Source organism: Podarcis gaigeae (assembly GCF_964106915.1).
Source record: "Podarcis gaigeae genome assembly, chromosome: 8".
NCBI classification, from domain to species: domain Eukaryota; kingdom Metazoa; phylum Chordata; class Lepidosauria; order Squamata; family Lacertidae; genus Podarcis; species Podarcis gaigeae.
Genome location: NC_139684.1, coordinates 72,276,208 through 72,303,287, shown reverse-complemented (window position 1 = coordinate 72,303,287; position 27,080 = coordinate 72,276,208). Strand labels below are relative to the sequence as shown.

General features: G+C 44.6%; 1 protein-coding gene across 1 annotated transcript; it reads left to right on the top strand.

The window, feature by feature from the left end:
* Nucleotides 1-6,466: 6,466 nt before the first annotated feature.
* On the top strand, nucleotides 6,467-27,011 carry LOC310850530 (IgGFc-binding protein-like; the record flags this gene model as incomplete). The annotated part of the gene is made up of 9 exons (XM_083752051.1): nucleotides 6,467-6,547; nucleotides 11,108-11,678; nucleotides 13,844-13,968; nucleotides 16,709-16,997; nucleotides 18,744-18,800; nucleotides 20,649-20,962; nucleotides 22,243-22,529; nucleotides 24,076-24,341; nucleotides 25,660-27,011. 9 exons carry the CDS (start codon nucleotides 6,467-6,469, stop codon nucleotides 26,322-26,324), a joined length of 2,655 nt encoding a protein of 884 aa, XP_083608177.1. The 3' UTR covers nucleotides 26,325-27,011.
* Nucleotides 27,012-27,080: the final 69 nt, after the last annotated feature.

Below are 27,080 nucleotides of genomic sequence, written 5' to 3'. Positions count from 1 at the left end.
CATTTCTCTTCCCTTGCAGTACTCTAGGCAATGCGCTGACCCAAAAAGAAACTGTCCGCTGGTGCCATCCCACTAGTGGGTCATGTAGTGCCAGCCAGCTCATTCCCAAGATGATGGGAGGTCCCGCTAGTGTGGCTACATGAAAAGCAATGACTTCCGTGTGTCTTGCCACTCTCATTGTCATGGGGACCGTCTGTTGGTTCACTTCCCCTCCTAGCAGTTCCCTCCCGTCAATCGTTGTCACCTGCAAGGAAGGAATTAAGGGCAGGGTTTGTATTTGGTGTTCTGACGCAAACTCCTTACTCATAAAATTGCAGGAGCTGCCTGAGTCTAAGAGGGCTTTTATAGTAAGTGGATGTCCGTTGGGTAGCTCTAGCAGCACCTGCACGATGAGAGCAGCTCTTGGGGGTTCAGGCTTGGGCACATTCACTGATCCTTGGCCTGACTGCTGTGCCCTGTCGTTGGCAGCCAGGCGTTGGCTTTTACTTGCTCCTTAACCCCCTCCTCCTCACTCCCAACAGCCCCCACCATTCCTTGCCATCCCTTCCTTTGCGGGCAGACCCTGGCAAAATGTCCTGGCTGTTGGCAAAGGAAACATTTCTTGCCGCTCTTCCCTTCCTTCTTCCACCCTTCGTTAACATTTGAAGTCCCGCGCGCGCTTGCTCCTCCAATCTCCATCGGTTCCACTGGCGGGGAAGTTTGCGCCGGCATCTCAGGAATGCGGAAATCATTCCAACGCTCTCCTCTCCCTTCCCGCTTCTCCAGCGCTCTCGCCTCCTGGCGCGCACCAATCGCAAGCGCTGTCTTGGTCAGCTGATCCATGGACTCAGGACGGGGCGCGCGGGAAAGTTCATCTTTCACCGCTGGGGCTAGACCTTCTTCAAACAGCATTTGTATCGGGTCCGAAGACAGATCCCACCCCAATTTATGTATAAGCATGGTAAACTGTGTCCAATACTCTCTGACTGATTGATTTCCCTGTTTGCACGCCATTAACTGTCTGCGTACCACGCCCTGTTCAATCTGGCTGGAAAACATCAAGTCCATCGCACCAAAGAATTTCCTCAAGTCTTTTAAGGCGCTATTATTGTTTGCCATCAGGGGTCTCACCCAATCTCTAGCCCCTCCCTCGAGGTGTCCAATCACAAAAGCCACTCTCGATTCCTCGTCAGCAAAGTCATCGTGTTGCAGGTTTAGTGCATATTGCATCTCTGTCTTAAAGGCTTGGTAGTTCCTTGGATCACCCCCAAATTTCTGTACCAACCCAGGTACCTTCCTTCCGATGGGAGTGGGTTTCCCCTGTGCATCCTGCGCCCTCCTTTCCTCGAGCCGCGCCGTTAGCAGTGCCAGCTGGTGCTCCAAAGCTCTGTTTCTCTCCTCCAGAGTTGGTCCCCCTCCAGCTCCTCCTGCTCCTCCGGCTCCGGTTGGGTTGCTCATGATGCCTCTCCTTCGCACAAGCAGCGTCAAAGACTGACGGATTGCTGTAATGGGAAAAGGGGGCTGCTCGTGCGTAAGTGTTTAAAGCCTCCAAGCTTTACCATCAGTTCCTAAACTTTCCCAGTCCGAGGAGCCATGGGTGCGTGGCTACCTCAATCGCTGGCAGAATCCGTCAGTGGACGTTTCCATAATTTACGCCAACATAAGAGTTCCTTGACGGAAACTCTTCTTCTGGATTCTCTGCGTGACAGTTTCCTCCACGGAGTGGGCGTCCCCAGCGGAGGTCCTGAGCCCTCCCCGCTATTCTCACTGGAAACATCTTGGAGCCCTTCCTCCGATTGAGTTTCTGCAGGAACTCTCCCTCTCCCCCTACTGGTTCCTTTCTCCACATCCGAGGCTCTCCTAGCCTCCTTGAGCCCTTCCACCACCTGACTCTCCGATGGCAGTTCCCTGACAAAACTGAAGGACATTGTCCTCTTTCTATGCTCCTCCCGATGGAAACGCACAGATGGAAACAGATATATGGTATCCCTGCTTTAAGTCATTTACATACTGTCTTTTCTTGTATATTATTTACTCCAAAGCTTGATGACTAAGCTCTTTAGTGACGAAATGTCAGATTACCAGACCGAAGTCTGAGCACTGAACCACTGATATATCACAACTTAACTGTTTATTTACTGCCCTGATTCAAGACCCCCCCCCCCCGCCTTACTGTTAGCAACACAGCTAACAGGAAAAACAAAGCTAGTACCACAGAAACTGCTTTTCTTCCCCTGCTCCTTTTCATACACAGGTTAATGGCAGAAGGACCCAGTTGCCAGCCCATGTTGAATCCATTGCTCTGATCTTCAGACTGAGGCACATGGTGGTTGTAAGAACGAAAGCCAACTTAGAGATCCAGTTCAATGGGGCCAGCAGTTTGTTCATCCGTGTGGGTGCAGAGTACCAGCATCAGCTGTGCGGAATATGTGGAAATTTCAATGGTGATGCCACTGATGATAAAGTCCTGCTCAGTGGAGAGAAAGATCTGAGTGATGCAGAGTTTGGGAATGCCTGGATAACAAACACCAGCCCCAAGTGGTAGGAGTATTCTCTTCCCCCCCAGAGCTAAAATGGAACCTGCTCTGTTCTCCTGTGACCTATATTGCATGCAAACAGGGCTGGTCCTGCCATAAGGCAGAGTTGAATCAGCCAGCTTAGACAGCAGATGCCGTGGTGTGTCACACAACCTGCCCCACACCTTGTAAAATAGCCTGCTGGCCTCAGATGCTGTGTGTTTAAGTAAGATTCAACCACTAGTCCACTGAGATTCTGTACATGGAATTGTGGGGGAGCCATTTTTTAATTTTATTTTTTGCCTCAGGCAGCAAAAAATCTTGAGCCAGTCTTGCATGAAACCCTTTCTTAGGGAAGCACAACTGCCCAATCTTATCAGCAGAGGTGATGGAAGAAAAGCAGTTCTCCCACAAGGCACTCCTCTCTCTTTCCAATTGCCGCTAGAGAGGCTGTTAACGTTTTGTCTTCCCCTAAGGAGAAGAGAGAAGAACAAGAAACACTCTGGTGAGCTACCATCCAGCTCCCAGTTGTGGTTCCTCCATGCCCCAATGGCAACCAGAGGATGTTTTGAGATTTGATAGTATTTAGGGGATGACACAGTAAGCCGCTTATGACATTGCCTATTTTATGACTTCCTTTTTTTAAAAAACAACAACACCCAATACATCTGATCAGATTTGAAGTTATTACATGTTAAATTCTGTTTTGTTTTGCTGCTTGTTTTTCAAAATCAAATTATAATGTGGATTATACAAAATGTGAAATGGCAGAATTTGGCAAGAGAGTAAATTTCAAATATTTTCAGAGTATCCGTCATATTTAGCAAGGGCAAGCAAATTTTTGTTCAGAAGAACTTTCTGATATGATTGTGATTCATCATCATTTTAAATTATGAGATTAATTTAACCGGTTTTCCTGATTGTTTCACATGGATATACAGTGTAACATATATTATAAACCACCTTTGAGTTAGCATTTTAACCAGAGTGGTGCAAAATATTTCAATTAATAAACAGCTGGTTCTCCTTCAGTCTTGCCCCAATTATTGGGACTCAGCTAGTCTGGTAAAGAAAAAGTGATTTATATGCGTTGTTTATGCGATATAACATTGTGCCACCAGATGGCAACGTGGAGTACCGTTTTTCTCTACCTGTTTTCCCTGTTTAAATGTACAATGCTTTAGACTGAAATGCTTCTTTGATGTGCCTGCATCCAGCCTTGTTCTTCCCACGATTCTTTTAGGTGTCAGAATGACACTGGGCGTCTTCATCCATGTCCCAAACAACATGTGTTTGAGCGCAAGTGTGCTATCCTGATCAGTGATCCTGGGCCGTTCTCCGAGTGCCATTGGCACAGAAGCCCCGACCCTTATTATGAGTCCTGTGTTTATGACCTCTGCCAGTACGGACAGGCCAACCGCATGCTATGCGGAGCCATTGAAGCCTATGATGAGATGTGCACCATTATTGGTGTGAAGGTGACAAACTGGCGTTGGGAGATTGGATGCAGTAAGCAAAAAGGGCTATTTGCTTATATGTTGAAGCGCTCGCACATTAGACCAATAACTACTTCTGCCTGAGAGCTTCCCCACTAAGATGCCTGGACCCCTTGCAAGAATCTCTGGTTCAAGACTGCCATCAGTTTTTGCTGGGGGAAGGCTCAGTCATTGTGGAGCATATGTTCCACATGCAGAAAGCCCCAACTCCTCCAGCTGCAGCTGGGAAAGCTTTCTGTCTAAAATCCTGCCAGTCACCATACAGTTGTCACTAAGCAGCAGGATAGCCTATGTGGTTCCATCCAGCTCCTGTCAGCCCCATTTAGCATCACCAGTGGTTGGTGGTGATGGGAGTGTTAGGATATAGTTCCATTCCACCTTAAAAGGGTCAGGCATTACTGTTGTGCATCACATGCCTGTTTACGTCCAGCACAGTCTGCTGGGAACTTCTGTTGAATGTTGCTTTTGCTATACTGCTGTTTTGCTGGACACGAAGGCATGCAGACATGTTCTTCTTTGTTCCTGAACTATGTTGAATAAATGCTGTACATTTTTGCTTGCACATCTCTCTGTCCGCCTCTTCGCTGTGAGGTGATTTACACACTCTGCTGACAGAGCGTGCATGGGTCTCTAATCTTATCTGAGGCTCATGTCACTGACTGACTGATGCTGTTTCACCAGCTGGGGGCCTGCCAGCTGGGGGCCTGCCTGATGCCCCCGCCCCCCTGGCAGTATCCAAACAGGGAGTTGTAGTCCAACAACATAGAAACATAGAGTTGAAAGGGACCCCTAGTCCAATCCTTTGCTGTGCAGAAATCTCAGCTAAAGCATCCATGACAGGTGGCCATCCAACCTGTGCTTAAAAACCTCCAAGGAAGGAGAGGCCACATCTGGAGGGCACCCCATTGTATATCCTCCTGTAGACAGTACAAGATGGTTTCTAGGTTGTTCCTGGTGCTACTGCTATGAGTCATAAGGACCCCAAGCAGGTTCTCTCCTACATAGAGATTCATAGAATCATAGAATCATAGAGTTGGAAGAGACCACAAGGGCCATTGAGTCCAACCCCCTGCCAAGCAGGAAACACCATCAGAGCACTCCTGACATATGGTTGTCAAGCCTCTGCTTAAAGACCTCCAAAGAAGGAGACTCCACCACACTCCTTGGCAGCAAATTCCACTGTCGAACAGCTCTTACTGTCAGGAAGTTCTTCCTAATGTTTAGGTGGAATCTTCTTTCTGTGTGTGCACTAAATAGAAAAGAGGGGTAGAATAATCATTACTAATAGCTGTGTCTCTATAGGACAATAATATGCCCTTAGCATGCATGCAATATGCGTATCAATGTAATATTCTTGACATCTCTGTCAAAGCTGCTGAGAGTCTCATAATTAAGATCAGCCCACAATATCTCTGGGACTATTGGCCATGCTGACTGGGGCTGGTGGAATTTGGATAAGGCAAATGTCTTATGGCTAACCTCTCAAACATAATTTACCTTTGCCTCCTGTAGGAACCGTGATAATAATAATAATAATAATAATAATAATAATAATAATAATAAAAAAAAAATACCCCACCCATCTGGCTGGGTTTCCCCAGCCACTCTGGGCGGCTTCCAACGAAACACTAAAATACAATAACCTATTAAACATTAAAAGCTTCCCTAAACAGGGCTGCCTTCAGATGTCTTCTAAAAGTTTGGTAGTTATTTTTCTCTTTGACATCTGGTGGGAGGGCGTTCCACAGGGTGGGTGCCACTACCGAGAGGGCCCTCTGCCTGCTTCCCTGTAACTTGGCTTCTTGTAGCGAGGGAACCGCCAGAAGGCCCTCTGTGCACCAAAATGTTTGACCAATACAAATGCAAAAAAAAAGAGACCTTACCAGGACTTTGCCTTGATATGCTAAGTCTGAGCATGAACGGCTTCTAAAGCATTTCACGTTTTTCTCCCCCACAGGTTTTACCTGTCCGTTCAACCAGTATTATGACTTCTGCGGCCCGGCCTGCCCAGCCAGTTGCACCAACCTCAATGCACCCTCGCGTTGCACAAAGCCCTGTGTGGCAGGCTGCTTCTGCCGAGAAGGCTATGTTCTTCACTCCGGGGTGTGCGTACCCAGGAGGATGTGTGGCTGCATGCTGGATGGCCGCTATTACCAGCTGGGAGAGGAAGTGATCCTGACGGACACTTGCAGCAAGAAATGTTCCTGCAAGCAGCCTGCACACCACATGGAATGCCAGGAACATGCCTGCGGGCCTCTGGAAATATGCAAAGTTGTGGATGAAAAACGGGGCTGTTACCCCATGAAAAACGGCACCATGTGGATATACAGCCATTCTCGCTACATCACATATGATAATCACATTTATGGTTTCCGAGGCGCCTGCAAATACATCCTGACTACCTACTGTGGGCCCCCAGGAAAGCTTCCAGGTTTCACGATCAAAGTGCTGAATACACACAAGGCCTCCCTTGCGATGACGACAGTGAAGCAGTTGGAGCTCGATATCTATGGGGAGCAAATTGTTATAGAAGCAGGACAGGAAGACAAAATACAGGTATGGCTTTGCTGTGTTATCCCTTGCTTCTCTGGGTCCCTTTCTGCCCCAAATGTAGGATGCAAAGGGCTCATCATACTAGAACCTGGGACATTCAAGACAGGCAAAAAGTAAGTATTCTTCACAAGGCACATAGATAAAGCTTTGGGATTTGCTTTGACAAGATAATATGATGGCTATCAGTTTGGGTCTGCACCAAATCTTTCAACATTATTGGATGCCTACAAATTCTAGTGTTATGAGAGATAGAGAACTTATTTTTATCTGCCTTCTACACAATATACAGCTGTACTTTGGCTGTGGAACTTAATCTGTTCTGGGAGTCTGTTCGACTCCTGGAACGGTTCAACAACCAAGGTGCGGCTTCCGATTGGCTGCAGGAGCTTCCTGCACTCAATTGGAAGCCGCAGAAGCCACATCAGACGTTTGGCTTCCAAAAAACGTTCGCAAACTGGAACACTCACTTCCAGGTTTGCGGCGTTCGGGAGCCAAAACATCCCAGTACCAAGGCATTCAACAACCAAGGTATGACTGTATACAGTTTCAGAAGCTTCTGTCATGCCACCTCTAACAAGCTTTTTCTCTAAACTGGGAAGTCTCAAATACTGCAGCCTTTGCTCACAGGAGAGTCTCTCCGCCCCCTTGACCATTTTGGTTGCCTGCTTCTGAACCTTTCCCAACCCTTCAATATCCTTTCTGAGCTGAGGCAACCAGAACTGTAAACAGAATTCCCAACACCAAAGATTCGTATTACAGTATTATGGTATGGGCACTATGATATTGACATAAAAATTCCAGCTTGAAAATGAAGACTGCTTAAAGCGCAAGTTAGCATAAAATGCAGGCTTTGTCACTGATAAACTATAAAAAGACTTAATGCCTATTCACGATTGCCTGGGTACCACCTTCATTCAACGAGGCTAATCTGGAAGTCTCTGTTTCCCTGCCACCTAATTTATTTGTATTTTTATGGTTTGGTTATACCTTTTTAAAAAAAGAAATTGAGAACTGCCCAGAGAATTCCCGTTATTCGGCAACCTTTTAAAATGTTGTTAATAACCAGATGCAGTATATGGAACTGATGAATCAAGAGATAGAATGGAAAATTAAGCAAATGAGACAAAGGACATTTGAATCAGCAGATAAATGTGGGAAACTTCTTGCATGGCAACTGAAGAAGAGACAAAAACTGAATACTGTTACAAGTTTGGAGGTGGAAGGAAAGAACATTTTTAAACCAAATGAGATCAGTAATTGTTTTCAGAGTTATTTCAGAAGACTATACGCACGAGGGCCGGAGAATGAAGGAGAAATAGATGATTTTCTTAAAAAATATGGACTACAAAGAATTTCACAACAAAGTATGATGGTTTTGAATGAGAAAATAACAGAACAAGAAATAGAGGGTGCCATCCAGAATATGAAATTGGGGAAATCTCCAGGACCGGATGGATTGACCTCCAGATATTATAAAGCTCTGAAGGAATGGTTAATACAACCATTGAAGGAGGTCTGCAATGAAATTTTAGAGGGGAAAAAGGCACCCGAATCGTGGAAAGAAGCATTTATTACACTTATACCAAAAACTGAGACTGAAAAGAACCAGATCAAGAACTACCGCCCTATATCATTACTTAATGTGGATTATAAAATATTTGCTGACATTTTAGCAAAAAGGTTGAAGAAGGTGTTGGTGGAGGAGATTCACAAGGACCAGGCTGGCTTTCTCCCTGGGAGACATATGTCAGATAATGTAAGAAACATAATTGACATTATAGAACTGTTAGAAGTTAACATCAATACGAAGGCGGTACTAATATTTGTGGATGTGGAGAAAGCTTTTGACAACATTTCTTGGAGTTTTATGAAGAAGAATCTCCATGGGATGGGGCTAGGCCAAAGGTTTGAAAATGGTATAGGTGCAATATATTCTGAACAAAAAGCAAAGTTAATTGTAAATAATGTGGTTACTGAAGAACTTCATATAGAAAAAGGGACACGACAGGGGTGCCCAATATCCCCATTGCTTTTTATATCTGTCTTGGAGGTTTTGTTAAACATGATCAGGAGAGACCAGCTGGTTAAAGGAATTCAGGTCGGAGCCAAACAATATAAACTGAGGGCTTTTGCAGATGACTTAGTATTGACCCTACAACAGCCAGATACTAGTACAAAAAGAGTTTTAGAAATAATTCAAGATTTTGGTCAGGTAGCAGGATTTAAGTTGAATAAGCAAAAAACTAAAGTCTTGGAGAAAAACTTAACAAATATTGAAAGAGAGAGGTTTCAAAATGAAACTGGATTAATGGTGGCAAAGAAAGTTAAATATTTGGGGATTAATATGACATCTAAAGTGGGACGCGGGTGGCGCTGTGGGTAAAAGCCTCAGCGCCTAGGGCTTGCCGATCGAAAGGTCGGCGGTTCGAATCCCCGCGGCGGGGTGCGCTCCTGTTGCTCGGTCCCAGCGCCTGCCAACCTAGCAGTTCGAAAGCACCCTCGGGCGCAAGTAGATAAATAGGGACCGCTTTCTAGCGGGAAGGTAAACGGCGTTTCCGTGTGCAGCTCTGGCTCACCAGAGCAGCGATGTCACACTGGCCACGTGACCCGGAAGTGTCTTCGGACAGCGCTGGCCCCTGGCCTCTTGAGTGAGATGGGCGCACAACCCCAGAGTCTGGCAAGACTGGCCCATACGGGCAGGGGTACCTTTACCTTTACCTTTATGACATCTAAAAATGTGAACTTATTTAAAGATAACTATGACAAATGTTGGACAGAGGTAAAGAAAGATCTAGAAATATGGTTAAACTTGAAGCTTTCCTTGTTAGGCCGAATTGCTGTAATTAAGATGAATGTATTGCCTAGAATGTTATTTTTGTTTCAGACGTTACAGATTGTGGACAGATTGGACTGTTTCAAGAAGTGGCAGAAAGACATATCTAAATTTGTCTGGCAGGGCAAAAAGCCCAGAATAAAATTTAAGATATTAACTGATGCTAAAGATAGAGGGGGGTTTGCCCTGCCGGACTTAAAACTGTATTATGAATCGGCAGCTTTCTGCTGGTTGAAAGATTGGCTACTTCTTGAGAACACAGACATTCTGGATTTGGAAGGATTTGATAACAGATTCGGTTGGCATGCATATATATGGTATGACAAGGTAAAAGTTCATAAAGGTTTTAAAAACCATATTGTCAGGAAAGCACTATACAATGTTTGGATTCGATATAAAGACTTGCTGGAAAATAAAACTCCTAGGTGGTTATCACCAATGGAGGCTAAGGAGGTGAAAAAACCTAATATGGATTCTAAATGGCCAAAATATTGTGAAATCCTAGAGCAAGATAGTGGAAAAATTAAACTACAGAGTTTTGAGAAAATAAAGTCTAAGGTACGAGACTGGCTTCATTATTATCAAATAATGGAGGTGTTTAAACAAGACAGGAAAATTGGCTTCCAGGTGGAGAGATCAAAACTAGAAACAGAACTGTTAGAACCCAATACTAAGAACCTATCAAGAATGTATAACCTGCTGTTGAAGTGGAATACACTAGATGAGACAGTCAAATCAACTATGATAAAGTGGGCACAAGACATGGGTCATGACATTATGTTCGCTGACTGGGAACAGTTATGGACCACCGGGATAAAATTTACGGCATGTAATGCCTTAAGAGAAAATATTATGAAAATGATTTATAGGTGGTACATGACCCCAGTCAAGCTTGCAAAAATCTATCATTTGCCCAATAATAAATGTTGGAAATGCAATGAGACTGAAGGTACCTTCTATCACCTTTGGTGGACTTGCCCGAGGATTAAGGCCTTCTGGGAAATGATTTATAATGAAATTAAAAAGGTACTTAAATGTACTTTCCATAAGAAACCAGAGGCATTTCTCCTGGGCATGGTCGGCCAATTGGTGCCAAGGAAGGATAGGACGTTCTTTATGTATGCCACCACAGCAGCAAGGATTCTCCTAGCAAAGTATTGGAAGACACAAGAACTACCCACGCTGGAAGAATGGCAGGCGAAGGTGATTGACTATATGGGACTGGCAGAGATGCCTGTCAGAATTCGTGACCAAGAGAAAGAGACGGTGGAAGAAGATTGGAAGTTTAAAATATATCTTAAGAACTGTTGTAATATTGATGAATGTTAAAATGTCAAGGTAAAGGAAAATATGGAATTACAGCTGTAATTGACTGATAGATTAATTACTAGAAGAAATTTAAAAAGACAGTAAGTGATTAATTAACCGATCTGAAGGGTTGTTGAAGAAACATTTAAAATAGGGAAGCAGAGAAGGGGAGGGAGGGGGAAGTCCGAGAAGTAAGGTTATGAAAAAAAAGATTTGAAATTATACATGTTTATATGTTGGTGTTTGTTTGTGTGTGTTGACTGTTTTGTTTTTATTTGTGTGGAAAATTTATAAAAAAATATTTAAAAAATAAAATAAAATGTTCTTAATAAATTATTAACAAATGCATTGCTGGCAAGCTTAAACCCTTGGCCTTGACATACACATGTCACAGAATGTTCGCACCCCCATTTCTGTCCTAGGTAAATGGGTACCTGATGAACCTGCCTGTCACCCTCGCATCAGGGAAACTCAACGCCTATTGCAGTGTCTCTGGCCGCTTCGTCATCGTTGAGACTGATTTTGGCCTCTCTTTCTCCTACGACTGGGTTTTCTACGTGTCTGTTTCTCTTCCCGAGACTTATTCTGGCTCCCTTTGTGGCCTCGGTGGAGATTTCAATGGGAACCGTCTTGATGACTTCAGGACCCCCAATGGTACTCTGGTAAAGAATGCTCATGTGTTCGGAAACAGCTGGATGCATGCAAGCTCTCCGTTCTACTGCAGAGCAGTTGGGGCTCTGTCTGCGTGCAGTGAGACTGAAGTAGCCAGGTTCAGATCGAAGGACCGCTGCGGAATTATAAGCGACGTGAACGGGCCGTTTAAACACTGTAACAGCCCAGAAGATGCTCGGCTCCACTTGGAAAACTGTGTGAGGGACATGTGCGCAAGCACAAACAGCCGCAAGACTCTCTGCGAGTTGCTGCAGAGTTATTCCCAGCAGTGCCAAGCTCGAGGCATCAACATTCAGCCGTGGAGAGAGATTGCTGGATGTGGTAGGCAATTTTTCAGTAGAGAAAAATATATTTAGGGTACAAGACTCTTATTTTTCTGCAGGATTGAAGGAAATGTGTGGGCTCCATTGGGCACAGGATTCAGCGTAGACTCAGCTTCGTATTATTTTATTATTATTATTCTTTAAAGGAAGCTCCTAGAGCTCATGGCTGAGAAAGGGGTGCTTTCAAAGTCTGTGGGTGATACTGAAATCACATCAGAGGAAATTGCTAAGTAACAGATCCAGGAGGTCTAAGGATGGTGTTTAGAAATGTGTATGGCTTTTGCCGTGACTAGCTGAACCATAAATAAATAAGGCAAAATAATTTTAAAATGCAGGATGATTTGTGCAAAATAGGGAAAAAATGTATGTTGGTTCCATCTACAAGGTCATAATAGTCACATTTTGGGGGGACAGAATTTTAATTATTTTAGCACAGAGTGCATACCTGTATATGCAGCATGGCCTGATATTGTTCTTTGACACTGAAATCTGACTTGGCCACTTTCTGAAAAGCTAAAAAAGCACTGAGTATTTCTGTAACATTTGGCTGTGTCAGAGAATAGAATTTCTTTTTTGTCTTCCCAACCCAAGCAAGCCTTTTGGGATAAAAGCAAGCAGTCAGACAGTTTTATTTAATTTTCACAGAGTATCACAGAAAGCAGAAGGCCTGGAAAACATGTTTTCTGAGACAGGGCTTTTTAATTTTCTAATTGCAAAGTGCAACTTGCAGGTTCATTGTGTTTGTCCTCAGAAGGACCTTCTAGAGACAAAACAATAATGGGAAAAGGTTTTACAAGCAAGGTGGGCCTTTATCTCCTGTGCCATCCAGGCATTACAAGTGGAGACCTATACCAAAGTGTTGTATCCTCTGTCCAGGAACATTCTGGTTCAGGTCCCCAGTTCACATGGAACAGAAGCCCCATTTGGGGCATGCAGAGAGTGATGGGGTGAGGGAGAGACGGAAGGCGTTAGGATGGAGGAGAAACTTAAAGCAAGTGTTTTATTGCTATAGAATGAGCAGCAGATCTCTGGACTAGGAAAAGTGCTGTTTTTTTTCCTTTTGAACTGCTGTGCAAGCATGGCACCAGCTAAGTTTGATGTTGAAGGAATTGTAGAATTCTGAAGTTCATAAATAAACAACCAGATGGATACAGGATCGACATAGGTTGTGGCTAACGTTGTGGTGGCGCTGTGGTCTAAACCACTGAGCCTCTTGGATTTGACAATCAGAACGTCGCGGTTCAAATCCCCATGTCAGGGTGAGCTCCTCTTGCTGTCCCAGCTCCTGTCAACCTAGCAGTTCGAAAGCACACCAGTGCAAGTAGATAAATAGGTACCACTGTGGTGGGAAGCTAAACAGCATTTCTGTGTGCTCTGGTTTCCATCACAGTGTCCCATTGCGCCAGAAGCTGTTTAGTCATGCTGGCCACGTGACCCGGAAAGCTGTCTGTGAAGAAACGCCAGCTCCCTCAGCCTGACAGCGAGATTAGCGCCGCAATCCCATAGTCGCCTTTGACTGGACCTAACCCTCCAGGGGTCCTTTACCTTCCTTGACCTTTTACCTGTGTTTAGTCCACTTCCCAAACTAGCAGTGGGAGTGAACTGGATGCCTGGGAGTGTGTGCAAAGGCTCAGTCTTAGCTAGAAATAAATGAATATTCTGTGTGATGTTTTTATTTTCCAGACTTTACCTGCCCATCAAATAGCCATTATGTACTCTGTGGTTCTCCCTGCCCTGCCTCTTGTGCTGAACTGGTTATGCCCAAGAACTGCAGCTGGTCCGCATGTGTCGAAGGATGCCAGTGCAATGCAGGGTTTGTGCTGAGTGGCATCGAGTGTGTGCCTCTGGAGCAGTGTGGCTGCTTCTACAAGGGACAGTATTACCTGAATGGGGAAACATTCTTCCAGAAAGGAGAAAACTGCCAAAAGATGTATCAGTGTAATGGACCTACCTATGCAGTCGTTGCTGTTGAGTCCCTGTGTGGACCTGGACAATTCTGCGGTACCCAGAAGGGGGTGTATGGGTGTTATCCATTGTTGGATGGTATTTGTCTGGTTTCTGGGTTTTCCCACTATGTCACTTTTGATGGGTGGCATTATAGATTTCAGGGCACCTCCACATACGTCTTGGCTGAACTGTGTGGGGTGTCCAAGCCTTTACCAGCTTTCAAAGTTGAACTGAAGAACGAGAAGCAGTCCAGCAGCCCATTATCTGCAGCATCAGAGGTGTTTGTGCTGGTGAACCACACCCAGATACATCTGCAGAGCGGACACAGGGGCAGAGTCAAGGTAAGAACATTCTTACGTATTCACAGCTTGGCTAATTTATCACTATCTTCATCATTTTTAATTTGTATACCGTCTTTCTATCTTACAATACTCAAGGTGGTTTACAAGCTGAAGAAACAAAAGATGTGCATCTTATAACAATCTGATGCAATACAAAAATGTGATAATAAAACATAACTTTAAAATAGGCAACCTACATCAAAAAAGTAACATTCAACAATCATTAGAATAGTATTAAATAATAATAACATATAAAAGTTAAACAGAAATCCACTCAACAGTTACAATTAATAATTTCTAAACTATAATCAATAAAACAATGGCAAGCCACAGTACAGTCATACCTCGGGGTTAAAGATGCTTCGGGTTAAATCTTTTCAGGTTGTGTCCCACGGTGACCTGGAAGTACAGGAAAGGGTTACTTCCGGGTTTTGCCACTCGCGCATGCGCAGGCGCTCAAAATGATGTCACGCGCATGCGCAGAAGTGGCAAATCGCAGCATGCACAGACACAGGCTGCATTCTGCTCAGGTTGCGAATGAGGCTCTGGAACGGATCCTGTTCGCAACCAGAGGTACTACTGTACATAAAATAATACAATACAAATTGAGAAGCAGAGACAAGAAGGTGGTGGGGCAAGGCAGGTGGAAGGAGGCCTTGCCTGATGGAGTCTCTCCATCTTTTTTTAAAAAAATATTTATTAAAGTTTTAAAGATTACAAAAAGAAAAAGTAAAAACACCATATTAAACAAAAACAAAACAACACATCACAATAAGCAAAAAAGAAAGAAAGAAAAAGAAAGAGAAGAAAACAGAAAAATAAAATCCATTAAAAAACAGAGCGAATCTTCCCATAACTTATCTTTCATTTGCTTGTTTCCTTGACCTCCTCACACCTCCCTTTTTTGTATTCCAGTTCGGTTAATTATTTCAGCAAATCCTTTCCATCTTTTCCAATTTTTGTCCTGTCATTTATCTTAATATAATGTAACTTTACTTTCCCTCCTTTCCCCAATTAACAGTCTGTTTTTTCCTAATCCTTTATAACATTTCTGCTAAAACCACATAACTTCATTCCAACATCCTTCTAACATTCATTAATTTTACAATGTTTCTGTAAATAGTCTTTAAATTTCTTCCAATCTTCCTCCACCGACTCTTCTCCCTGGTCTCGGATTCTGCCAGTCATTTCCACCAGTTCCATGTAGTCCATCATCCATCTTATTTATTGTTAGGGTGCTTACTAAGTGCTGTTATATTCCAATTACAACTACAAGAATCAGAAACAGGGTATTGCATATAAGCCAGTGCAGTGTAATAATAAAACAGGTCTAATGACTGAACTGTGCACACCGGCACCTAAGAACGATGAGGGGTCGCTGACATCTCACGCTCGTCTCTTCTCTATTGAACCCACTAAGTCTTGTCCTACTTATCTTTTCTTTATTTTGTAAATTTTTAAAGTTTTAAACCTTCCTCCTTCACCACACCCAAAACCTGGGCAGATGGAGTGCAGCTGACATTCCATCGGTGCAGAGTAGCCCTAGTGCCACAAAAGATTGTTTAGTGTCATCAGCCAGCCTTGCAAACAAATCCGTACATGTTACTATTCCACAAGAAAAAGGTATTTACAGCTCTTACAAGACTAGCACGTTTACTGTGGCATAAACTTCCCCTTCATTGGATGTATGGCATGCATAATAGTGGGGGATTGTAAGCAGTGCCATCAGAGAGAAATGAAATGCAAAGTTACAACAGCTGACCGCAGTGGCATAGCGTGGGTTGTCAGCACCCGGGGCAAGGCAAGTAATTTGCGCCCCCTAACCCGTGGATTTTAGTAGGGGCAGAGAGCTGCGAGTGCGAGCGCCCCCCCCCAGATGTTGCGCCCGGTGCGGCTGGCCCCCCTGCACCCCCCACGCTACGCCACTGGCTGACCACTCAATTACAGCAGCTTTCTGTCAGTTGAATGAATTTTATTGTTACAGTCACAGACCAGTTCCAGCTCACTTACAATATCAGGGAAATCATAAAACACAACAGGAATACATTGAATTGCAATTGGGTATAACAGAGACAGTACAGATACAGCGGCAGTTAAAAAATATATATTTCTGTCAGTTTTTTGGGGGGGAGAGGACTACAATTCCCATCAGTTCCAGGAGGCATGGGAGCTGTAGTCCCATACAAAAGCTGGAGAGCACCATGTGCTCAATAGTGCATTTATTTATTTATTTATTTATTTATTTATTTATTTATTTATTTATTTTGTGAGTGTTGACCTCGGTTTGAAATGCAGCATTTTCCCACAGCGGTTTACAACATTTAAAACAATTAATTTTCACGATTTTGATTTTCCGCCTGTTTACAACCATCTGCAACTCAAGGTGGCTGACATAAAGTCAGGGTAGATGCAACCTAAACAATTCAGCTCACAGTGAAATTGAGCACCATTAAAACAGCAACAGATGCGTTTTAAATTGGCATCCTGAAAAAGCCCATCTTCTGCTGCAATCCTGTACATTTACCTGGCAGCAGACCCCATGGAACTCAGTGTGGCTCTCTCCTAAGTGGATATTGGGGGATTGGACTGTAAATAAATAGACCTCACTTCCTCTGGCAATTAATACTTGCTGTTTCCCACATGCACTGTGGGAAATTGAAATACCGTCTAGAGCTGCCTGCCATTTTCTAGAGTGATGGGTTTCAGGGAAGAAAGGTTCAATGTTCTTTTGCTCACACAGATTGATGGCGTGGTTGCAATCCTTCCAGTGCATTTGAAAAACCAAGGAATTGTCATTTACCAGCATGGATTTTACGCAGTTTTAAAGACAGACTTTGGGCTAACAGTGAGCTATGACCTGGCCCACAGCGTCTTTGTCACACTTTCCCCTCAATACCAAGGCCAGTTATGTGGGCTGTGTGGGAACTTCAATGGGGTCGCTGACGACGATTCGGAGACACGCAATGGATCTACAGTGAAGCATGCCTTGGACGCTGCCCTAGACTGGAGGTCATCAGACATTCCCCATGGTGCCTCTTCTGCTATATTTGGTCGGTGGGGAAGTCTCGTCCAATCTATATCTCTGTGCTGGATAATACAGAATCCTGATGGGCCATTTGCATCTTGTCACTTGCAAGTTGACCCAGAGCCTTATCTGACACGTTGCATTTTTGACCTACACATCTCCGCCGGGGACAACAACGTCTTGTGCAGGTCCATTCAGACATATGCAGCAGCCTGCCAAAGAGCCAATGTAACCCTCCGGCCCTGGAGGAAGGACTTTTTCTGTGGTAGGTCCATTTTGTGAAACTCGGCACATCATACAGTTTTGGGCTCTGCTCACATTGGCCCACTTCCATTGCAGCCCTCAAACTTCCATTTCCCAATACATGACTCTTACAATTGGCCCTCAAGGACATGTTTGCTTAAACATACATGCTTTCTGTTCCTGTGACTACTGCATCGTTCTTTGCATTCGAAAGAGCAGAGGACAGCATAGTGGGGTTCACTGCTCATCTGACCTCCATTACTGATTCTAAGTGTAAACCTAAACTTTGGGGCAGTGAAAAGAAAATGGAACAAATTAGTGCAGATTTGGAAGTGTCCCATATGTGCCCTGCCGACTATGCTGTAGTGTAGGCAAAGAGAGGGAGGAACAGCATTAAAAGTCAATGCTGTGAGGGCTGGCAGAATAGGTGAACATGTACCAAGGACAAAATCCTTCCCACCATTAGCTACCTCAGGTACTGAGTGTCAACAGGACTGTAGCTATTCAGATCAAATCTGATATGATATGATCAGGGTTGTAGCCCAAATGAGGTCACTGTGGGACAGGCATCCCCAAACTCGGCCCTCCAGCTGTTTTGGAACTACAATTCCCATCATCCTTGACCACAGGTCCTGTTAGCTAGGGATGGTGGGAGTTGTAGTCCCAAAACAGCTGAAGGGCTGAGTTTGGGGGTGTCTGCTGTGGAATAACCTGCCTCATACAACCAACATGTTTATGTCTAATTAATGCATGAAGAGGTTAATACCATAGAGTAAGCCGTCCTGCCAGGCTTGGCTGTGTCCACTTCCCTTCACCTTGGAGGAACTAGCTTATGAAGCCCTCCACAGTCTGCTTGTGAAACTCAAACCAAGCTCAAACCACATGGCTCTCATCAGCCACTCTTGAGTTCCTATACCAATCATTTAGGAACTTTCACCACTTTGGAACTAAACAATACTTATTGTTTTTATTTTGATTGTGGATTTTGTGGTTTTATATTTTAATTGTATTCTGTAAACTGCCCTGAGACCTGCAAGTATAGGGTGGTATAATAATAATAATAATAATAATAATAATAATAATAATAATAAAAATTACTGCCTGTGCAACCTTCTGACTGATGTATGGAAAAGCCCATGAATCTGACCATTGGATAATTTGTAAGTAAACCTGTCAGAATAATCACGAAGGCAATTTTTTAATTGATAAGCTCAGTCACTGTATGTAAATGCTGCATTACAATGATGGTGGCACAATACGTCTTTAAGAGTCCTAAAACCATGGGTGAGAGCAATGGCTTTTTTAAGCAGTGAAACATATAAACAACCACTCCAGGTTTTGAAAAATCCCTGTTACTGTATTTTGGTGGTGGAAAAACAAACCATTTCTCATCCTTGTTTATCCTCTTCTTTTCAGCTGCAGATTGCCCAGCAAATAGTCACTATGAGCTGTGCAAACCGCCTTGCCAAGATCTGTGCTTGAGCTCCACATTTAAACACCTCTGCAGCCCCCTATGCTCAGAAGGGTGCGCCTGTGATGAAGGATACTTGTGGAATGGAGACAAGTGCGTTCAGCCTGAGCGATGTGGATGTAAACACAATGGGCTGTATTACAATGTGAGTAGATTTCACCCTCCCTGATGTTGTTAAAATACCATTTAAAAATACTGGCATGCAATGCTGTGTTGTTGTTTTTTAAAGAGAGAATTAAGATTTCTCTGCTGGATTCAAAGCCAATATGAGCTTATGCAGTGTTTAGACCATGTCCAGACTTTGCTGAGCATTTATCCTGAATTGTTTGTGGGGAGGTTCTACAACAAATAAACACTCGTCCTGATTTGCTTCCAGAGAGTATACTCGTCTTCCCATTAATCATCCATTCATCTCGTGTTTTTCAATGCATTTCCTCATCTCTTTCCTTACTGCCAAAACTCATTTCCTTTTTAAAGTGGATTTGTTGAACTAGGGGGGACAGAGCACTTTAATCCCCTTTAATTGTGCAAACCTAATTTGCGCTTGAATCCCTGGAGGCATCCTTAAAAGCACAAGACGCACCCTAAGACAGCAAGCGTATGCATGCTATATTATTTTCTTGTTAGTATTATCCATTATTATTATTCATTAATTGGTGGTTGTTCAAATTCAGGTTTTCCCGGGGAAAGCAATGGGGCAAGAGGAAAACCACTCAGACCCATGCTTAGAAATTGTAGGACAAGCTGAAGTGTGGACAAGCCCATAGTTTGGCCCTAGGCTCTCTTTATCAATAGCAGCCCTCCAAAAGGTGAGGAAGAAGGCTTTCCATCTCTGCTTCCCAACATCTTTTTGACTGGGGGAGACTGAGATTGAGCCTGGGGTGTTATGCACCCAAAGCGAGAGCTCTGTTATTTTGTCCTCCAAACAAATGCCTTTGTCTTGGAAGTCCTGATGTGTCAGGACATACTCATAGGTGCAGCTTTTCTCTGCCACTCATCCTCCCCCCATGTGAGATTCTGGCTGTGTACTGATTGAAGACAAAATAATAATATTGGTTTCCCCAGCCAATCTGGGCAGCTTCCAACAAAATATTTAAAACATGATAAAACATCAGACATAAAAAAACTTCCCTAAACAGGGCTGCCTTCAGATGTCTTCTAAAAGTCAGAGAGTTGTTTATTTCCTTGACATCTGATGGGAGAGCGTTCCACAGGGTGGGAACCACTACCAAGAAAGCCCTCTGCCTGGTTTCTTGTAACCTCACTTATCGCAGGGAGGGAACCCGCCTGAAGGCCCTTGGCACTGGACTTCAGTGTCTGGGCAGAATGATGGGGGTGGAGATGCTCCTTCAGGTATTCTGGGCCGAGTCCGTTTAGGGCTTTAAAGGTCAGCACCAACACTTCGAATTGTGCTCGGAAATGTACTGGGAGCCAATGTACGTCTTTCAAGACCGATGTTATATGGTCTCGGTGGCTGCTCCCAGTCACCAGGCTAGCTACCGCATTCTGGATTAATTGGAGTTTCCAGGTCACCTTCAAAGGCAGCCCCATGTAGAACACATTGCAGTAGTCCAAGCGGGAGATAAAATGCTGGCCTAGAGGAACAATCATCTGATGTGACAAAGGAGGTGATTCCTATATTCTTCCTTTCCTTTGCGCCTTGGGAAAGGGCCAGCAGAGACCACTGTTTATGTCTGTCCTCTAATTTACTTTCCATTTTCTCTAGGTTCCATTCTGCAAAGACAAAGCTCTTTCTGGTTTATATAGTTTCATATTTCAGAGATATGCTCATATATATATTTTTCTCGTGATCTTTTCATGATGGCCATTCTTTCTCTCTTCATGGCTGCTTTCCCTACCAGATCGGAGACCTTCTCTGGCTCTCTGGTTGCACACAAAGGTGCAGTTGTGATTCTTCTTTCACCTTCCGCTGCATCCCAGCAAGCTGCAGCCACGGACAGCAGTGTGCCCTCAAGGATGGCAAGCTGGGCTGCAGGCCTCGGCTGGCCACTTGCACCGTGTCCGGGGATCCGCATTACTTCACTTTCGACGGGGCTGTGGCACATTTCCAGGGCACTTGCGCCTACGAGATCTCAAAGACTGATGGCTCCTCTACTGACCTCTCCTTCCGGGTGGTGGCGGCTAACAAGAATTTCCAGAGTCCTTTGGTGTCCTTTCTTTACCGAGTGGAGATATGGCTTGTCTCCAAGCAGTTCCGTTCTCATGTTGTTTTGGAGCAAGGCAAAGATGTGGAGGTGAGCAGAATTTGTTGGGACTCAAATAAGAGGCCGTGGGGTGGGAATCAAACACAAGCAGATTGGAAAAAACACATTATAGAGCAACATAACCAGGAACCCATCCTATGAGGAAAGGTGGAAGGAACTACCTTATGTGTGAATGTTGTGGATAGTAGGAGAGGATATATTGATTAAATATTATCCTTCCTCACTCATGCTAATGAATCAGCAGCAGAGTACATTTCCCAGTATATAGCAGGAAACTAGTTGGTAAATTCATTTGAATCTCTTTACTTAAGCTAGGCATGGCCAAACTTGGCCCTCCATATAGATGTTTTGGGACTACAGTTCCCATCATCCCTGACCACTGGTCCTGTTAGCTAGGGATGATGGGAGTTGTAGTCCTAAAACAGCTGGAGGGCCAAGTTTGGCCATGCCCGACTTAAGCAATCTGGCTTGTCCAGATTGGGCTTGATCCTGGTAAATTCCCCTTTTATCCCTCTTAAAAAGAATAAAAACACAACAGCCTTCTTTTAAAAGTAATGCTAAGAAGTTTACCTACATTCAGTTCGCAGTAGGTTCCCTGAAGGCAGGCTTTTAGCTTGTACTTACAGAAAAGAGAGTGGGTTCATCCCATGTAGGGATTTGAGCCCATGTGCTGCTGGCTCAGAGCCAGCAGACAGCAAAATACATCAGTATCAGAAGAAAGCAACAAAAGAGTAAAGGGAAGATGTCTGTGTGACTGGCCCTTTTACAAGGGGTCTCACAGGGTCACACCCACCTACCTGGTCACACGCAGGGGGAGGATGCTCCAGACCAGGTGTGACAGGAAGTGCTCCTGGAACTGGAATAACATCCCCCTGTGTGTCTACTCTGGGCAAACAGGAAGTGTTGTACTTGACTGCTTATGTTACATCCCACATCTTAGCTTGGAGAGGAGAAGTCTGAAGAGGGACGTGATAATACTCTTCAAATATGTTAATTCCCAGGGCCCATTTTCTTGAGATCTTTTTGAATCTGCCTATATTCTTGTGAATTTGCCTCCAAGTCCTGATAGCTGTTGAGGACCATTGTGGTGCCCACCTACGTTTACCACCCAGAGGTGGGGGTGGAGAAGTCTAGGAAGAAGCAGTGCCAGCAATTGCAAGCAGCGCCTGTTTCAACAGTCTGGCATGTGTCTCCCACCGTGGGAGAGGCGTCCTCCTTGGGCCTTGCTTTGTGATGTTGTAACCCACAATTTCCCCTCTGGACACTACAGTTATTTCCTGGTTCCCATTGGACTTCCGTTCCCTTTTCAGGTCGATGGGAGGCAGACCCCCCTGCCAACAGAGCTGAAGCAGTTGGCCAACATCACGCAAAGGAGGAACGTGGTGACTTTGAGAGCGCACCCCAATCTGGAGATCCAGTACAATGGCCGCCATGCTTTGTTTGTCCGTGTAGGCCCAGAATACTGGGGAAAGCTGCACGGGATGTGTGGGAACTTCAACAGCATCCGCAGGGATGATAAGGTCTTGCCTGATGGCAAGAAAGCCAAGAACGATGCGGAGTTCGGCAACGCTTGGATGTCGGACAGAAGCCCCTCAGAGTACGTTTATACCCTTCATCATTCCTTCGCCATTTATGGTGGTGCTGGTGCATTCACACGTGCATGGAAACAGGAGCTGATGAGGGCTTTCTTTGCTGCAGTACATGCTCTTCAACTGCCTTTGCTCCTCATGCATTCCTACATCTGAATCAAATGCAGACTGTTAGCCCCCATTTTCCAGTCTGACTGTCTGCTTTGTTTTCCTTCTCACCACTAGTCCTATGATCCTTCCATTAGGCAGCAGATGTTGGTGGGTGGGAAGTGATGGGGAAATGTTGGAGGACTGATCTGTGTGACACGTGGCCTCCCTGTGCTTCCTAAGCCTGGACAGTTTCTGTACATGGATCAGGTGTCATATCCTTTGCCTCAGGCAGCAATTAGTCTTGGGCTGGTCATAAGTGTTCACTTGCTTATCTACTTAAAATGTCTGGCTTTTTAATTTTTTATATATTTTTTTCTACTCTATTGCTTGTTCGCTTAAAAAACCAAACACTATTTCATGGAAGGGTGTGGAGATGGCTTCATGACTGATAAATGGGCCAGTCGATCAGCTCTATGCAAATCTGCTACAAAACAGAAATATGTGCTTTCCCTTGCGCTTGGCATCTTTTCATGAATATGATGAATGTGTTTCCATAGCAGCCTGACCACTAAATTTATGTGCATCTGTCTCTGCTGAGAAACAGCATTCTCTGATTGGTTTCAGGGAGAATGGTCCACACCATTTCAGAATTAGTGTTCACAATGGGGACCTGCAATGGAACCTTGCAGAGCAGAGTGCTCTTGTTCAGTGTGCTAGTCAGTCATGCCCTTTATTAGATACTCCATTCCCCTTTCCATTCCTCACACAACAGGCATTATGTGGTCCCTGAACATGCTTATTCCTCATTGGATTGTCTGCCTTAAGAATTTTTCTACTACAGCAAATCTTGAGGTTCCACTATGTATGCTGGTGCCTCCTTTTTGGGCCTTTGCATTTTGGCTACAGCAATATGCAATATTTTTTGCTCTGTAAGACTCACTTTTTCAGTCCTAAAAAGTAAGGGGAAATGTGTGTGCGTCTTATGGAGCGGATGCAGGCTGCACAGCTATCCCAGAAGCCAGAACAGCAAGAGGGATTGCTGCTTTCACTGCACAGCGATCCCTCTTGCTGTTCTGGCTTCTGAGATTCAGAATATATTTTTTTCTTGTTTTCCTCCTCCAAAAACTAGGTGCGTCTTATGGTCTGGGGCATCTTATAGAGCAAAAAATACGGTAATTCATCACTTCCACTTGCTATTAGTATAAGTGATGGCTGTCAATCTCTTCTTTTCCTAGCCAAAAATAGGCACTTGAGGAGGATTGGGCATTACTGGATATTGGAAAGGAGCTGTTGTCCTGCTTGGAAGTTTTGGAATTGGGAGATTTCATAACACTCCTCTGGAGATTCACCAGAGCCCAGTTTTGAATGTGGCTTAAATCTTGCCTGTTTGGGTTGATCTATGGAGTTTTGTACAGAATTTCTGAATGCACATTAATTCCAGTTAACCGCTACTCACACTTTCAGGTGCAGAAATGACACCGGAGGATTTGAGCCTTGCGTAAAGCAGCAAGAGTTTGAGCAAATGTGTGGGATTCTAAGAGATCACTCTGGGCCTTTCTCAGAGTGTCACTGGCATGAGGATCCAGCTTCTTATTATGAATCCTGCATCTATGACCTCTGCCGGTTCGGACCAGGCAATCTCATGCTCTGTGGAGCCATAGAAGCTTATGAAGAGATGTGTAAGATGCTGGGAGTGACGGTGCCAAACTGGAGGAAAGAACTTAAGTGTGGTGAGCATGGTTCCTCTTGAGCTATCTATGACATCACCACTTATAATGTGCAAATGTGCACACATTCATTTCTATGCCTTTAGTTCAGGAGAGCTTTTCTGTTGTGAACCACATTCCCACAGGGGTAATCTGTTTGGGGCTGCATGCCGGCACTTGGGGGCAGGGGGAGAGCCATTTTTGGCAAAAGCCAAAAATGAGAGATGGAGTTTACAGCACTGCAGGCTTGCATAGTGTTCTCTCTCTCTCTCTCTCTCTCTCTCTCTCTCTCTCTCTCACACACACACACACACACACAGAGTCCCTCCATCTCTCACCGTCTCTTTTTCTCCCCTATGAGGAAAGGTTACAGAATTTGTGTTATACCATGCCCCTACAGCAGCCCTTTTTTTGTGCCACATCCCCATGGCAGCCATTTTGTGATTGGTGCCCAAAGCACTTACTCAAAACTCCAAGTATGCCCGTTTGCCTGAAGAGGTTTGTGTCCTCGGTGCTGTATTATGAAGAAATGCCCTTTCTAATAGACGAGATCCTCCTACACAATATTTACTCTCACAAGTAATTTCTATTCAGCAAAGCTTCCTGCCACCTTTAGTTAAATGTTTAGGATGATATCCAGCTAGGTTTTACTCAGAGTAAATGCACTTACATTAATGGGCGTTAATCATGTTCATTAATTTCAAAGGCTTTGCTCTGTAGAACTAACATTTATGGCTTGGTATTTCACCTGGGGGATAAGGGACATACCCCCCCAATAGAATTGCCCTAGTGTCAGGTTCTGTTCCCACAGCAGGTGGAGGGGAGGCTTGAATTACTTATTTTCCCTCTTTCTTCTTCTTTTTGCAGAAAAAATATCATTAAAAAAGAAAAAAATGGATCCAGATTAAATCAGTTGAAATGACGACTCGTACACACTTACCTTTTGGCCCGTGCTTTCTAGGCACAGATGTGTTTTTTCCTGGTCTGGGTCTGAGTGTTTTTGTTTTGCCTTGCTGCTTTCCCCAGAAAACAACATCTTTAACACTGAATCGGACCAAATGGCAATTCGGGTTTTCCACGGATAGTCGTTTGCTCTGATTCAGTTGTAAAGAGCAGGTTTTCGCAGGGAATACAGCTTCGATAAGTGTAGATGAGTGCTTCTGTGGCTGCCTTTAAATGTTTGGGGAGGAAGGAAAGACCAAATCACAGCTCCCTTGCATCTATTTTGACTTAAGTTGCCAACCAGGGTTGCAAAATAACGTTGTGGTTGTCTCTTTGTTTGGTGGCAGCGAGGGCAGCCATGTCCTCTTCTTTTGGGATAACTTGTTTTCTTTTACTCTAGAAATTGCCTGCCCGGCCAACACTTACTATGATTTCTGTGGCACAGCCTGCCCTGCCAGTTGCGCCAACCTCAATGCTTCTGCCCAGTGCTCCAAGCCGTGTGTGGCAGGTTGTTTCTGCAGAGAAGGCCATGTTTTGAAGTCTGGAGTCTGCGTGCCCTTGGAAGAGTGTGGCTGCAGGCTGAATGGCCACAGCTATCAGGTGGGCGAAGAGGTGATCCTGACAGACACCTGCAGCAGGAAATGCTCCTGCAAGCAGCCCGGCCATCCCATGAAATGTTGGGAGCACACCTGTGGGCCTCTAGAGAGATGCAAAACCATAGATGGCATCCGGGGCTGTCACCCTGTGAAATATGGCACCATGTGGGCATTCGGTTACCTCCGCTATATCACATTTGATGGAGCTGCATTTGATTATCGAGGCGTCTGCAGGTACACACTCACTAGGTACTGCGGCCCTCCCAGCCAGCTTCCTGCTTTCACCATCCATGTGACCAACGAACACATGGGCTCCATCGCAGCATCTTGGACCAGACGGATAGAGCTAGATGTCTATGGGGAACACATTGCTGTAGCAGGAGGGCAAGAAGGCAAAGTGCAGGTAAGGAGAACTTTTTGCAAGCTTCGAAGAACTTCACACACACCCCAGAGAACACTGCAGAACTGATTAGTAGAGAACCTGGAATCCCCAAAGAGTCACTAGCTTGGCACGCTTGTACACAAATACACTTTGCCTATACAGCCGTTTTCGCAAGTCTGCAGGGTGTTTGAGGAATCGTCGCCATCTAAATTTAGCAATTGTTTCAGGTGTCCTCCTGTCCCAAGAAGGGATGGAGAGGAGGTCACAATTAAAAGAGTTGCTCGTCAACAAACATGCAGTAGAATGCTAATCATGCTCACTTAGCAGTAAGTCCCATCGCATTCCTGGTAAGTGCGTTAAAAGATTGCAGCCTTAGTTGTCATGCATAGGTCAAAACTGGAAGTAACAGCAGTAGTCATGTATGTCTGAAAAAGTGGCTGCCCCATTGCATAGTAAGATGTAGATATGGCATCTCAGGGCCCCTGCAGTTGTCCTTTTCCTTGTGCCTTCGTGATGATTTGTGCTCATGATAGCATCAGGTAAGACACCATCCTCTTTTTAATACTGTTTGTGGCTGCAGACATTTTGGGGTGGGTGTGCTTGTTGCTTTTCCATTGGTGCCTGTCCCATAATGGCCTGCTGCAATCCTGTCGCTTTTCATACCATATATGCTCAGGGCAGAGGGTGTGTGGGCTGTCTTTTTCTTTCATTGCACTTCAGCTCAGGAATGCCCCTTTATGCAGCAATAAAGTGAATCAGAATGGGAAGCCCGGCAATATCCGAAAGGTTGCCAATCCTTGTAGAATGGCAGCTTAAGGAATGAATATGAAAATAGTAAACTAA